This window comes from Eretmochelys imbricata, chromosome 1 (assembly GCF_965152235.1).
Source record: "Eretmochelys imbricata isolate rEreImb1 chromosome 1, rEreImb1.hap1, whole genome shotgun sequence".
Classification (NCBI taxonomy): domain Eukaryota; kingdom Metazoa; phylum Chordata; order Testudines; family Cheloniidae; genus Eretmochelys; species Eretmochelys imbricata.
The window spans coordinates 151,804,594-151,820,021 of NC_135572.1; the positions used below are offsets into that span (position 1 = coordinate 151,804,594).

The window sequence follows — 15,428 nt, forward strand, 5'->3', positions numbered from 1 at the left end:
AGGCCTTATGCATATGTATGAAAAGTGTGTACTAATACTGCAACACTGTATTTGTCTTATAGTCTGTGTAGTTTTGTGTCAATTGAATGTATAATCTCTAAGTATAATGTAATTGTGCTTTACTGCCTGTTATATACTGTACTGCTTTCCTTCTTGCTTTACTGAATATACAGTAATCACCTAATTTTCTCTCAATAAATAAGACTTTGTTTTTGAAGAACTACTACTTGTATGACAATCCTTTGAGCGGAGCGCTGTATCCGTGTCCTTTCAAGGTTTAGCAGGATTAGCCTGCTCTGGAGACTCCTTTGCGGGTCGGAGTCAAACCTGCTGGTAATACCCTGGCAATTCCTTTAGAGTGGGTCACCAACTTTCTGCCCATTTGGGCAGAATAAATTAATAATCAATTTATAATTATAGGAGACCAGTATTGGAGTGCCTTGGGGCCACATTTTGGGGTAACACTGACATATTTTTTTTTTTACTCCCCAATGTAACTGTGTCTTGTATACCATGAAAAGACCAACAAGATGATTGGTTAGAATATACAGTCTTAGTGAATGGTTTCAGAGTAACAGCCGTGTTAGTCTGTATTCGCAAAAAGAAAAGGAGTACTTGTGGCACCTTAGAGACTAACCAATTTATTTGAGCATAAGCTTTCGTGAGCTACAGCTCACTTCATCGGATGCATACTGTGGAAAGTACAGAAGATCTTTTTATACACACAAACCATGAAAAAACCTACCACTACAAAAGGTTTTCTCTCCCCCCCCACCCCACTCTCCTGCTGGTAATAGCTTATCTAAAGTGATCACTCTCCTTACAATGTGTATGATAATCAAGTTGGGCCATTTCCAGCACAAGAGATCCAGTTCCTGGACACTACAGTGCTAATAAACAATGGTCACATAAACACCACCCTATACTGGAAACCTACTGACCGCTATTCCTACCTACATGCCTCCAGTTTTCACCCCGACCACACCACACGATCCATTGTCTACAGCTGAGCTCTGCGATACAACCGCATTTGCTCCAAGCCCTCAAACAGAGACAAACGCTTACAAGATCTCTATCAAGCATTCTTACAACTACAATACCCACCTGCGGAAGTGAAGAAACAGATTGATAGAACCAGAAGAGTTCCCAGAAATCACCTACTACAGGACAGGCCTAACAAAGAAAATAACAGAACGCCACTAGCTGTCATCTTCAGCCCCCAGCTAAAACCCATCCAATGCATTATTAAGGATCTACAACCTATCCTGAAGGATGACCCAACACTCTCACAAATCTTGGGAGACAGGCCAGTCCTTGCCTACAGACAGCGCCCCAACCTGAAGCAAATACTCACCTGCAACCACATACCACACAACAGAACCACTAACCCAGGAACCTATCCTTGCAACAAAGCCCGTTGCCAACTGTGCCCACATATCTATTCAGGGGACACCATCACAGGGCCTAATCACATCAGCCACACTATCAGAGGCTCGTTCACCTGCACATCCACCAATGCCTCTCTGCCATGTACATTGGTCAAACTGGACAGTCTCTACGTAAAAGAATAAATGGACACAAATCAGATGTCAAGAATTATAACATTCATAAACCAGTCGGAGAACACTTCAATCTTTCTGGTCACGCGATTACAGACATGAAAGTTGCAATATTACAACAGAAAAACTTCAAAACCAGACTCCAGCGAGAAACTGTTGAATTGGAATTCATTTGCAAATTGGATACAATTAACTTAGGCTTGAATAGAGACTGGGAGTGGCTAAGTCATTATGCAAGGTAACCTATTTCCCCTTGTTTTTTCCTCCCCCCTCCTCCCCCCCAGAAGTTCTTGTTAAACCCTGGATTTGTGCTGGAGATGGCCCACCTTGATCATCATACACATTGTAAGGAGAGTGATCACTTTAGATAAGCTATTACCAACAGGAGAGTGGGTTTGTGGGGGGGGGGGGGGAGAGAAAACCTGGATTTGTGCTGGAAATGGCCCAACTTGATTATCATACACATTGTAAGGAGAGTGATCACTTTAGATAAGCTATTACCAACAGGAGAGTGGGGTGGGGGGAGAGAAAACCTTTTGTAGTGGTAAACACCCATTTTTTTAATGGTTTGTGTATATAAAAAGATCTTCTGTACTTTCCACAGTATGCATTCGATGAAGTGAGGAGCTGTAGCTCACGAAAGCTTATGCTCAAATAAATTGGTTAGTCTCTAAGGTGCCACAAGTACTCCTACTCTTAGTGAAGTAATTTTATTTTTTTAATGGTGTGTGTTTGTGGGTGGGGATCTTCATGATCCCACCAGTCTCCTGTGTGAGAAGCAAAGCACCCAGTTGTTTTTGGTAGAGTCAGTGCATAGTTGCCAACATGTAAGTTCTTTGGGGCAAGGACTGTCCTTTACTCTATGTTTTAGAGTGCCCAGCACATGTGGGACCCTAATGCTCATTTGTGCCTGTACTTTATTACTATTTTTATTGATGGCATTGGCAATTGTCTAAACTGGTGGACTGATTACTATCATGCTCCCTCAGTCACTGGAGCATCCTAGTGAATTTTAGTACTTAGTTCTTTTCAAACATTAACTAATTGCCATAATACCTCTTTATAAAATGTAAGTACCTTTATGCCTGTTTTATAAACAGAAAAACACAGAGTAAGTGCCTTGATGAAGGCCACAGAGTGAGTCAGCGATATAACCTGGATTAAGACGACCAGAAAAATCATATTTAATTAACTAGATGCTATTAGTGTCTCTCCATTTACCCAGAGGTCACCTGGTTGCTCAGCAAAGTAGGGCAGCTCTGATGCAGTGAAGACGGGACCTTCTTATCTGTGCCATCAGCAGCAATTTGAACAGCACTGCTCCCCATGGCTATAGAAGTCACTGGGGGTCCTTCCCAAAATTGAGGGGCGTGTGGCCCTGGTTTGCAAGAGACACAAAGGCCAGTTCTTGGCAGTTATAGGGGGAGTTATGAATAACCCATGATGTTTAGCAAAGTCAGTTACAAACTTGCAACCCCCATGACAAGTTATCCTATAATTCCAAGACTGTGTTTGCAAGCAGAGGGAGGCACAAGAAGTTTTCCAGGCAACTAGGGCATTCCCACTTGCTGCTACATTGGACTCTGATTTTGCCTGCTTTCTGTACCCTGCACCCAACTCTGTTCCTTTTTCCTGCTCCACTCCTAGCTTCTTCCTCAATCTTGCCTATGCTCCTGAATCCCCCTGTACTCCTGCTCTGTGCCTCACCTCCAACCATCAGTTACTAGTGCTGGCTATAAACCCTGGCTCTGACTTCTGACTGACGCTGGCTTGACCCTCAGCTCTGGTATTTCATAGAATCATAGAATATCAGGGTTGGAAGGGACTCAGGAGGTCATCTAGTCCAACCCCCTGCTCAACGCAGGACCGATCCCCAATGAAATCATCCCAGCCAGGGCTTTGTCAAGCCTGACCTTAAAAACTTCTAAGGAAGGAGATTCCACCACCTCCCTAGGTAACGCATTCCAGTGTTTCACCACCCTCCTAGTGAAAAAGTTTTTCCTAATATCCAACCTAAATCTGCCCCACTGCAACTTGAGACCATTACTCCTTGTCCTGTCCTCTTCTACCACTGAGAATAGTCTAGATCCATCCTCTTTGGAACCCCCTTTCAGGTAGTTGAAAGCAGCTATCAAATCCCCCCTCATTCTTCTCTTCTGTAGACTAAACAATCCCAGTTCCCTCAGCCTCTCCTCGTAAGTCATGTGTTCCAGTCCCCTAATCATTTTTGTTGCCCTCCGCTGGACTCTCTCCAATTTTTCCACATCCTTCTTGTAGTGTGGGACTCAAAACTGGATACAGTACTCCAGATGAGGCCTCACCAATGTCGAATAGAGGGGAACAATCACGTCCCTCGATCTGCTGGCAATGCCCCTACTTATACATCCCAAAATGCCATTGGCCTTCTTGGCAACAAGGGCACATTGTTGACTCATATCTAGCTTCTCGTCCACTGTAACCCCTAGGTCCTTTTCTGCAGAACTGCTGCCTAGCCATTCAGTCCCTAGTCTGTAGCGGTGCATGGGATTCTTCCGTCCTAAGTGCAGAACCCTGCACTTGTCCTTGTTGAACCTCATCAGATTTCTTTTGGCCCAATCCTCCAATTTGTCTAGGTCCCTCTGTATCCTATCCCTACCCTCCAGCGTATCTACCACTCCTCCCAGTTTAGTGTTGTCTGCAAACTTGCTGAGGGTGCAATCCACACCATCCTCCAGATCATTTATGGAGATATTGAACAAAACCGGCCCCGGGACCGACCCTTGGGGCACTCCGCTTGATACTGGCTGCCAACTAGACATGGAGCCATTTTTGAGAGTAACAGCCGTGTTAGTCTGTATTCGCAAAAAGAAAAGGAGTACTTGTGGCACCTTAGAGACAATGGAGCCATTGATCACTACCCGACTATGGCTCAACCCCGACTTATTTCCCCAAGCTGGACACCTGCTGTACCCACTAGACCTGACTCCTGCTCTGACCACTAGGCAAGACCACCCTAGGCTGGGTCCCTAACAATACCTAGTGGAGAAGAGTGTGTTTCACAGAAAATAATACCCAAAGTTGACAGACTTAGTAGAAAGGTCAAGGACCGATCACTATAAAACTTGCACTGACGTTGTTTGTGCTCTCCCACCCCACCACCCCCGAGGATTAACAAGAGTCTGCAACTCTTTCCAGTACTGTCAGTCCAAGATCTATCAGCTGCAGCAAATTTATTTTTTTGGGGCAGAAAATGAGGAGCACAACAACTAAGCAAAGAATAGTGTTGATTTAATTTTATAATTGTCATGAAGACAATTATGAAGCACCCAGGAAAAATGAAAGGCCATGCCAAATTACAACCAATATTTCTGATTTGTTCCCAGATCCTGCACCTCAATTAAAATAGTGTGAACTGAAACATCTTTGTGGGTATTTGGGTGCCAATGACCACACCAAGCACACTGCTTTGCTTCAAAGTTCCCACATATGATATTCCACAATCCATGACTTCCTAAATTGGAGCAGGGTTAGCTAAGATGATACTCCTAAGGAACTTTAGAAGATCTTATAGTATAGGATACTTAGCTTCAGTAGCAGGTTTTTGTTTTTTTTAGTATAACACAATATTATGGGAAGTCTATATACTGTAGGAGTTATGCTGTTAACACCACATCAGATCACTGATCTGTCATGGGTGTCTCATTCATTGCAACAATTACACTATCTTAACATTCATTGCATAGGCAAAAACATTGAAGAGAAGTAGCTACTGGGCACATACCATCTCTGCTTTTCAGAATTAAACTATTTTGATGATTACTTATTAAAATAACAAAGCACATTATAAAACAATCCCCATAAAGGACTAAGAGCTTGGCTTTTAAAGGCATCTATAATTCTTTAAAAATCTGGCCCTAAGGGCCTATACAGTAGTGGTTCCTTAAAATAAGCTGTATTTTTATTTTACAGTGGATTTAAAAACATCTGACAACACCAACTATCTGTATTTTAGTTGTCAATATATTCAACAAGGCTTATCAGACTGAAATCCTATATCTGATACTGTACTGTAAATAGTAACCTTTTAACTGTAGGATCATTATGGCATTGAATCTGTGGGACTTTTAAATGCCGTGTAATGTCATTACAACTATATAGTGTTAAGATATCCCCTCTTTTTAAAATGAATTAAAATCATTTTCTATTTAAATCAAAATCATGCTGAATGGGCTAGACTGATAATTCTTTGAAGGTCTGTGAGCTGCTTCAAATTTTCACATCTCAAGGGTTTATTCTTGTTCAAATTATTTAAATACTGAAACACAGTAGTAGCTATTCAAATCTGCTCTGCCTGTAATTATCATCATCTATCTTTGGATATAAAAATTGCTTACTACACATCACATACATACTCTGATGGATCACTGTTTCAGAAGGGAAAAAAATGAAAAACAGCTTGCCAAGCTGTTATCTTAAAGCGTTACATTTTTATTTATGCTATTACTGGTAGTCTGCAGAACATATAATAGTACTATTAAATTTGATTCCTCGACAGGTATCAAATTCATCTAGGAATAATGACATTATAATGTCATTGACAGCATTCTGGAAACTGCCAGAGCCATAAATGATCTTCGTACCTTTGTTGCCAGAGCATTTCATCACCATACTCCTTGTCTGAAAAGATCTAATGTCCCAAATCAATGTCTTGCAATACATGCAGAAGCTAGTGTTAAATATGAAATATTATTGTCATGCAAAAAACATGCACATCAGGCATCTGCTAGTGTTTCAGAATGTTGTCTCTTATTTGCTGAAGTCACATTATTCATTTCAATTTAAATGCCATAGTATTGGGGAATTAGATATAGTAATGTTTAAAATGACTACGGTTCATATATGATACAATTATAAAGACTACGGCCATGTTATTCTATTTTTAAGAAATATACCTTTATACTTTGATATACAACAGCTCTTTCAGGGCCAAATAAGGTCATGTGATAATATTTACAACTAAAAAGAGACAAGATTATATGCTGGGAATTACAGAGCATATTTTTCTAGACTTAATTCTATTGTTTTGTAAAATGTGAATACAAGGAAGCTAATCTGCAGAGCCTACTGTCCACATAGTGTTGATTATCCTGAATTGTGCAGTACTAGATTAAGTTTCTGTTATTCACCCTCCCCTCCCCTCCTGGTTTCATAGACATTACACAAAAGACAGACTATTAAAAAGTCTGGAGTCAGTGACCTCAGATATTCAGTTCTGCTGTCCAATATTCGCACAATAAACCAACCCAGAAAGAAGAAATTAGACAATTTTAGGGCAAACTCTTGCAGATTTCACAATGAATTGTAATAAAGTTACCTAGCACAGGACTTTCTGTAAAACAGTGTTAATGTACAACAGAAAAATTCACAGGACAAGGTCTGGGCCTGGCTCAAGTGGTACAAATCAACCACAAAGCTAACTTAACTGGCCCTTAGAGTGGATCCTGGGGTGGTGTAAAACTGCAATGGCAACTCTCACACTGCCACCCATCTTGGCTTCCCCAGTGCAGGGGCTGTGGAGGGCAGGGTTTTGTGTGTGGGGTGGGTGGCAGTTGGGTTGTCCCTCCTCCCAGTGTAAAGGTAGATTAAAGCTACTTTACAACCCCACTCCTCTCCTGAGCAGACCTTGTTTACTTATTCATAGAACATTTTTAGGATGAATTTTTCATAAAAGGCCTCTATAATTTTGTATCCACAATCGAGTCTAGATGCAATTTTCAGGGCACACTCATTTGTGGATTCAAAGATAACACCTCCTGATTTGTGGTGCTACATGCTTTTACATCTGTAACGTTGGGGAGATGTCTAAATTCTAACATTTGCATCTTCAACTGATTGCAAGTATAACACTGTCGGTGCAAACTCAGAAGTCAGATTGAGCTCCCATAGAAAATTCAGCTCCTTAAGATCAAATTCTGATCCCACACTCTCACTCTAACTTTCATGGGAGTAGTGTGAGTTTATCTAAAAGCAGAATTTCTGTCTGATGTGTAAGGGATATACTACTATTGTAAAAAGATAAAGAACTGGGTAAAAACATACAATTTCATCCACTGTGACTACAATTTGGGAATTGCTAAAGGTGATATTTGAAGAGCTGAGCATCAACGCAGTGGGTCAAATTCAGCCCTGGCACAACTCCCATTTATTTCAGTTGAAATTGCATCCACTTGCAGAGAGGTTGGATTTGGCCCTGTTTGTCAGGCTATTCACACAGAGCTTAAGGATTTAGGAAATATTGTAAAGTGTAAGGGAAATTTGCTCTGTCGCAGGGTCTCACTAGGTGCAGAAAACAAGTACTGTAGCCTGTGCAGACTCTCTCTCTCTCTCTCTCTCCAGGTACTTACAACATCCTCCCCGCCCCTTCTCTCTCTGAAATTGTTACTATGAGAGGAGTACAAAAAGATCCCAGAGGAAAATAACTTATATCATATCCTGGGCTGATGAAACAAGTGAGCAGCAGTGATCTTTTGCTTAACTTTACTGCCCCTACTCAGCTCACATTATTGCAGGTAACAGGCCCAGTGGTGGGGAATGTGGCATATAAACAGGACAACCCACACACAGATGTCTCCCTTCATACCCAGCATATATGCATTTACTACTCATCTCAGGGTTTATGCAAGCCACACCTTTTTAATCAGGTAATGCTGTACTGCACATGCTCATGAATACAAACAAAGCCTAAGTTAGGTAATTATTCACTGGATAGTAAATGGGAAGCCAGCCTCAGACCTGAGACTGGTGATTGGTGCAAAAAGAATAAGCATCTCCGCCTGGTTTACAAGTCCACCAATACGCACCCCCAGACATATGCTTACTGTTATATGCCTATTGAGGTATTTGTTAGGTCCAGTATGTAGTAGGGATTTTCTCGCTTTGGGAAGCAAGTCCCCATCTCTTTTCAAAGACAGGACCAGGCTCTAGATAGTGTATTATTTGCAGAGTGCACTATAACTTGAAGTATCTGCTGTACTGTGCTTTCTTACCAGCAGTAACCTGAACTTCATCCTGGACACTGGGTGTCTTATTTTTAGTGGTGATTGCAACATTTCTTTCTACTGGCATAGCAGTTGTTCCAGAAACCACACCAGTTAACAGAACTTCCACTCGCTCCTCCACTCTGTTTCTGGCTTGACAGCATACAACAGCTACAGGAAAGAAGGGATCAATTTTTGTAAAATGTTACTTTCCTGAAAAATTAGTTTTTTGATTTTAACAAAATAACTAAAAATATAAGGGTGGGATATCTTTAGAAAGATGCTAATACCAGGTATTCAATTACCCCAATTGGGACTGAAATTGTGAAGAAGAGCCAGTCTTACTGTTCCCTTCATATTCTGTCTGATAAAAACGCATGGTAAGATGTTGCTCAATTTATTGAAAAAACATTCTGGACTAAGTAATTAATTTCCACAGCTGCTTCTCAAATAAAACTTGAAAAGAAATCTCTGCAATTTTTTTGCAATTATGAAATTTAGAAATTTAATTTAAATTCATTTGAAAATAAAACGGTATAGTATCCTTTAAAATATTTTAATTGGAAGTAAAAATAGGTGCTGCAGAAAAAAAGAAATTCAAAAGAAAGTTAATAGTTGTGGAAACTGAAAATGAATTTTTTTATATCTTAATTTAAGATAACATGCTGTTGCTCAGAGTTGAAGTTTTAGAGAACATTTAAAACAGTTTTAAAGAAACATACTAAGATTTAAAATTTTGCCACTTTAGTTTCCCTTAAATATCTGAAGTAAAGGAATTTTAATATTCAATATGACTTCCTTGAATTCTGTAAATTATTATAATCCTCCCCTGAAAAATGTTTCAATTTTCAATACAAGGGTGTTTTATCCAGTGTATTATAGTCTGTAAAACCTTCTTGAATATAATTCTCTCAACACCATGAAAGATTAGTAAATTAGATCTAGAAATTGAAGGGCAGTATTATGTTCCCAGATAAAATGATTCAGAAATTTCCAGATGTCTCAAAATCCACACAGACTGGGACAAAGAGCTGATTATCTGTTTCTCAATTTTAAAATATCAATGTTCTTTCCTTCAAAATTATGCCCAAGTGAATATCAAAAGAATTATTTATTCTGTGATTATGAAAAAGGTAAAGATTTTTTTTATCCACACAGATGATTAGCAGTGACTTATATAGTCACAGATTTTTAGGTTAGAAGGAACAATTATGATCATCTAGTTTAACTTCCAGCATAATACAGTCCATAGAATTTTACCTAGTAATGCCTGCACCAAGACCATAACTTCTGTTTGGGCTACAGTGTATCTTTTAGAAAGACATCCAAACTGGATTTAAAGTCTTCAAGTGATGGAGAATCCACCACATCCCTTGATAAGTTATTTCAATGGCTAATTACCTTCACTGTTTAAAATGTAGACCTTAATTCTAGCCTGAATTTACCTAGCTTCAGCTTCCAGCCATTGGATCTTGTTATTCCTTTGTTTGATAGATTAAAAATCCCTCTACTATATTCTTCCCACATAGGTACCTGTAGAGCATGATCAAGTCACCTCTTAACCTTCTCTTTGATAAGCTAAATAGACTTAGATTCCCACATTTCTCACGAAAAGGCAGGATTTCCAGAACTTGTATCATTCTTGTAACTCCTTTCTGACCACTTTCCAATTTTTCAACATACAGTACTTTATGAAGTCTGGAAATCAGAACGGGGCAGTGTTCCCATAATGGTTTCATCAATACTGTAGACACAGGTAATATCACTTCCCTATTCCTACTTCGTATTTCCCTGTTTACATATTCAAGAATCACACCAGTCCTTTTTGCCACAGCATTGCACTAGAAGCTTCTGATCAGTTGGTTATTTACCAGAACTCTAAATCCTTTTCAGAGTCACTGCTTTCCAGGATACAGTCCCTGTATATGGTTCAATCACTGCTTTCGTGCCTCCTGGTGTCAGGTCACAGAGTTTCAGGGGATCTTTTACTCTAGTGCGCCCTCTAGTCAGTTGATCTGGTTCTACCATGATCTTTTCTTGGTGAATTACCCCTCTGGCCAGGGAACACTTACATTCAACCCCCTTCCAGGGTTACAAAAGTCCAACTAAAAATTCAGAGATCCCAGTGCATAATCCTGACCTTGTTGGGTTTATCCACAGCCTGTCCCCTGGACTTAGTCTCTGCACACTGCCTTTGGATAATGATTCCCCATTTACAGTTACCATTGGAGAGCTATCTATTAGCTACTTTTTAATCTAATATGTACTACATTAATTTTATACAATGCAACTTTTTATAGTCATATTGTGTGGTACTAAGTCAAACATTTTACAGAACTCTCTTGGGATGCAAAGAAGGACGAGGCTCTCTCTAATCAACCAGAGCCACAGTCTGAAGTTTTGACATCATAGCCTGTAGCTTGCAGGCAATTTTAATCATACTATTTCCAAAGAAAAAACAAGATAATCCTTCTATTTAGGATAACAAGTTAATGAAAAAAATGGATTTCTAGAAGATTACTTGCTATGGGCCACGATCCTACAATTGGTCAACGGCACATCTATAATGGGACGTAAGTACATATGTAAAGTGCTTAAGTGCTTTGCTGAATTGGGGCCTATATTTAGAAGGATAAAGTACAGTCCATTTATAACTCTGGATTGTGCGATGGAAAGAGAACTCACAGTATATAAATAATTGTTACTAAATTGCCATTAAAGGCTATTGATATTCAGAATAAATGAAAAGATGTTGGTGTGAACTACACATATGTATTGTGCATAATTTACATGGCAACAGAACCAGTTGTAAATATTCTGAGTTTTCATAACAGCTTTTAGAAATTTAAAATTTAAGATGTGACAGCTTCCAATTATATACAGTAGTATGTCACTTAAGCAATTTATTAATGCTAACGTTTTTAATGTATAGTTACCATACCTAGTGAAAACAATGGCCTAAAGAAAAGAGATATTGATCTCAATACTTGCTGGTTTCACAGTACACTAAAGTTTTAAAATAAGAACAAAAGCATTCACCTTTTGTACACATAGTTTTCATGCTAATGAGAAAAGTTATAATGATGTCATACTGGGCACAAGTGGAATATTTGATAATATTCTGCTTCCCTCCTTTAATGAATAAAGAGGAAATTAGTGAGATGAAAGCTCTAATTAATATCACATTGGCATCTGCCTGCAAGTTAAAGGTCCTTAAACAAATTAGAACAATGACAGTACAAATAATATCTATTCCTATTAAATTCAATAATTTTAATCCTCAAGACATCTCTCATTATCTTCCCATACTAACATAGGTTGTTGTTATTTGCCAAAGGGAGATTCAGTATAAAGTTGACCAGAAAATTTTCAAGAGCCTTTATCTACTCACAGGCAGTGCTTTTATGAAGGCTATTAGTGTCTAAACCAGTTCACAATGTCCATGTTATTTAACAGAATTTAAAGTAAACCAATTCTGAAGTTATACTGTGATTAAGAAATAGATGTATTTTAATTTAGTAGCGAATGATGCCCTATTTATTTCCAAAGTGAGCTAAAACAAAAATCCCATAAATATTAGTCTATATCATTTAGTGCAAATTAGTTTTCCCAGGAGTGTTATGGAAAAATTAAAATGATTTGCAGTCTTCCTTCAGAGTTTGCTTTAGGATAAGTAGCAAAATTCTTCTGTCAGATTTACTCAGTGGATGCTGATTCAATATTCTGCTCTCCTCACATATTTGCAAAGGTGTTCTGCACATACAAGCTGAAATCTACCCGTGTCAGCCTTCTGTATGATGCAAGTTCCAAGTGTTAGATGTCAAAAGGCAAGCAACTGTTTTGACTTTATTACAGTTCTTATGTTTGTGGCTTTTCAGCTATTACATACCTGGTGTTGATTTATACGGTTGTGCTTCAGGGATTCCATGAATTGGGTAAATCCAGCATATTCCATTGATTTCCCCATTCTCTGACATGGTGATGCTGTTTGAAAATTCAAGTAAAATATGTAATTAACTTAGAATAACTGAGAAACTGATGTTATTGATGCTAACTTAAAACTGTGGCCAAGACTAGGAACTTTGGGTGCCCAACTTGAGACACTATGAAAGCCTTATTTAGTCTAAAGGCGGAAAAAACATGGAAATAATTCTTTCAGATATGTTTGTTATTTTGTGGTCATATTTCTTGAGTTCTTTCATGGGGCTCACTCCCTTTTCTACTTAAATTATCCTGGACTCCAAAGTTCTCAATGTGCCTGATTATTTTCCATTCCCTTGCATCTTATGCAATCATTAACAGCTATGCACAGCAACTGCAAAATGGATGTAAAATGGAACCAAATCAGAATGGTAGTGTTTTACACGCACTTTGCAAAGATGTGAATTTATCACACAAGAGAATTGAGCTGTGTATTCAGGATATGAGAACACTTGGTCTGATCTGCTCTCACTTATGTCAGTGCAAATATGGAGCAAATTCATTGAATTTGATAGTTATATTAGTGGAAAATCAACAAAAATGGAATCAGAATAAAGCCAAATATATCTCTGATAATTGCTTACACAAATATATCAAAAGGATATTTACTGATTTATTATTAGTTCAAATTTGGAACTAATTCAAATTAGTTCAAAGAATAATGGAAGAATCCAACTGTTGTTCATCTAATATACCTAAAAGCAGTGACAAGGAATTCTCTTGAGTTTCCAAATTTAAGAAAATGAAAGGCGGGTATTCAAGCTGACGGAGTGCCAGCTACCATTGCAGTTCTTTGTTTGGATATTTAAACACTTACATAGAAACATCTCACAGACCGGACAAATTTCTGCCCTTAAAAAATACACATGCAATTTCATCTGAAGGCAATAGGAGTTGTATGCATATGTCTGAGGGAGAAAGTTGACCATTGGCTGAATATGTTCAACAGTGATTTTTTCCTATCACCATAATTACCTTTTCAGTTCTTTGTTTAATTCAGCAGGATCATCATAGGGCCAGTTTTCACCATTTTCTTTCACTACATGAACAATCACCACAGCTTCATACAATTTCATTGTGTCAGGCACAAACAATACCGGGATGTCCAGTTTACCTTTTGGAGGTAGTGGGATTGCTGTAAAATAATACAACAGTTTGTCACTAAGGTGGTAAAGGCATATTTTGAAAGCTTTGAGTCATTTAGTCACTTTCTATTTATACATTTATCTTTGTCTATCCCACAGAATATTTAGTTTGGTCTTTATCATAAAGGATTATTTTCTCAATTGGAACAAAATTACTTTAACCTTTTATTGCAAGTAGTCAAATAATATATTGTTGCTCACAATGAGATGTACAAATGCATGCTTTACTTAAAACCCCAGCTCCTGGAGAAAAGTGCTTACTTGAAAATCCAAGCTCTCATTTTAAAAAAAAGGTTCTAACCTTAATAGTCGTGGAGAAAAGCTTGCAAATGTGACCAGAAGGCACCTTGCAGGCTCAAAAACCTAGAGGTGAATTAAATATGCAAAATATGTATTTTAAGTCATAATTTTAAGGTGATCCCATGATTTTTGGGGGTCTGACTCATGAATTGTGAATGTTTGGATTTAATACTATCAAAAACAATCCTTTATAACTGTCACATCTACACATGGCTAAACTGTTTTTTCTGATTTGCCTTTATTTAATTATAAATATTTTGTATGAGAGGAAATAATTAGTACCTTTGGGCAGGTAACTGCAACCTCAAGTGGAACATTCAAATTCTGTACTGGGTGCTTTAAACCACTATTTTGAATGATCTTTTGATTTCACAGAAATGTTTACCTACCAAAGTTTTATTTGAAATATATAAACTGTAAAACCTGGTATAAGTTTCCAGCTTTCCCAAAAGAAAATCTTCTAAAGAGGGTCCTCTGAGCATGACCTTCATTTTAGTAATGGTATTATTTTATCCTGGGAGATTCATGTTTAATCACTTCAGTGGTAGTACATTTCTTCATGCAGCTTGATTTTTGGTCTGTAGCAAAGCTAGTAGTTAGCAGTGAAATAAGTACTTGGAAATGAAGTAGCGATATACGTTCTCTTTCCTAGTACTCAATTAAATACTAGGTTTGAACCTCTGCTAACTCGTTTTCTGATTACTGTATTTTGTGTCAGATTTTCTGTTTTATAAAGATCAAGTCATCAAGATCTTAATTTCTGTTAAACAAGTTAAAATATAAATTTGTACAGTGCTCAGACTATTACTGCAGAAATGAATGGATATACTATTCTGGAGGGTAGCCAGATTTCACAGAGTGAAGTCAGGGACATGTGTGTGTACATGAATGCACACATATCGCTCACCTTTGCTCGCTCCTGCTGCAGCTCTGTGCATGCTGGAACCCCTGCACTATGTTGAAAGCAGACTAAGACCTGCTCTAACTTGATCAGGCTGCAATAGTCACTGCATTGTAACACAAAGCACTAAATACTACAGTGCAGGGGTGGCCAAACTTACTGACCCTCTGAGCTGCAAACGACAATCTTCAGAAGTTTGAGAGACGGGACGCGCCTGCCAGGGTTCAGGGCTTCTGTCCCTCTCCTGCTGAAGCCCTGAACCCTGGCAGGTGAGCCCCATGGGGCTGATGCCCTGAAATCCCCCTCCCTGTGGGGCAGAAGTCCTTAGCCCCACCAACCTGCCGCAGGGAAGAAGCCCCAAGCTACCCCCCAGCCCCCGTCTGGTAGGTGGAGAATGAGGGGAAATGGGGGGCTCCATGAGCTACATTTTAACTGTAAAAGAGCCGCATGTAGCTCATGAGCCGCATTTTGGCCATCCCTGCTCAATATATGGTCAGCCCCTAAGGCACTCAAATGCTGTATGTGA

General features: G+C 38.8%; 1 protein-coding gene across 1 annotated transcript in view; it reads right to left on the reverse strand.

Annotated features, from left to right (window-relative positions):
* Positions 1–15,428, reverse strand: part of CFAP47 (cilia and flagella associated protein 47) — a 627,152-nt gene that overhangs the window by 58,718 nt on the left and 553,006 nt on the right. Inside the window, exons 59-61 of the mRNA XM_077807214.1 lie at positions 13,532–13,691; positions 12,465–12,559; positions 8,585–8,746 (exon numbers count right to left, since the gene is read on the reverse strand). Coding sequence (XP_077663340.1) covers positions 8,585–8,746; positions 12,465–12,559; positions 13,532–13,691 — 417 coding nt within the window. The remainder of the gene's footprint in view (positions 1–8,584; positions 8,747–12,464; positions 12,560–13,531; positions 13,692–15,428) is intronic.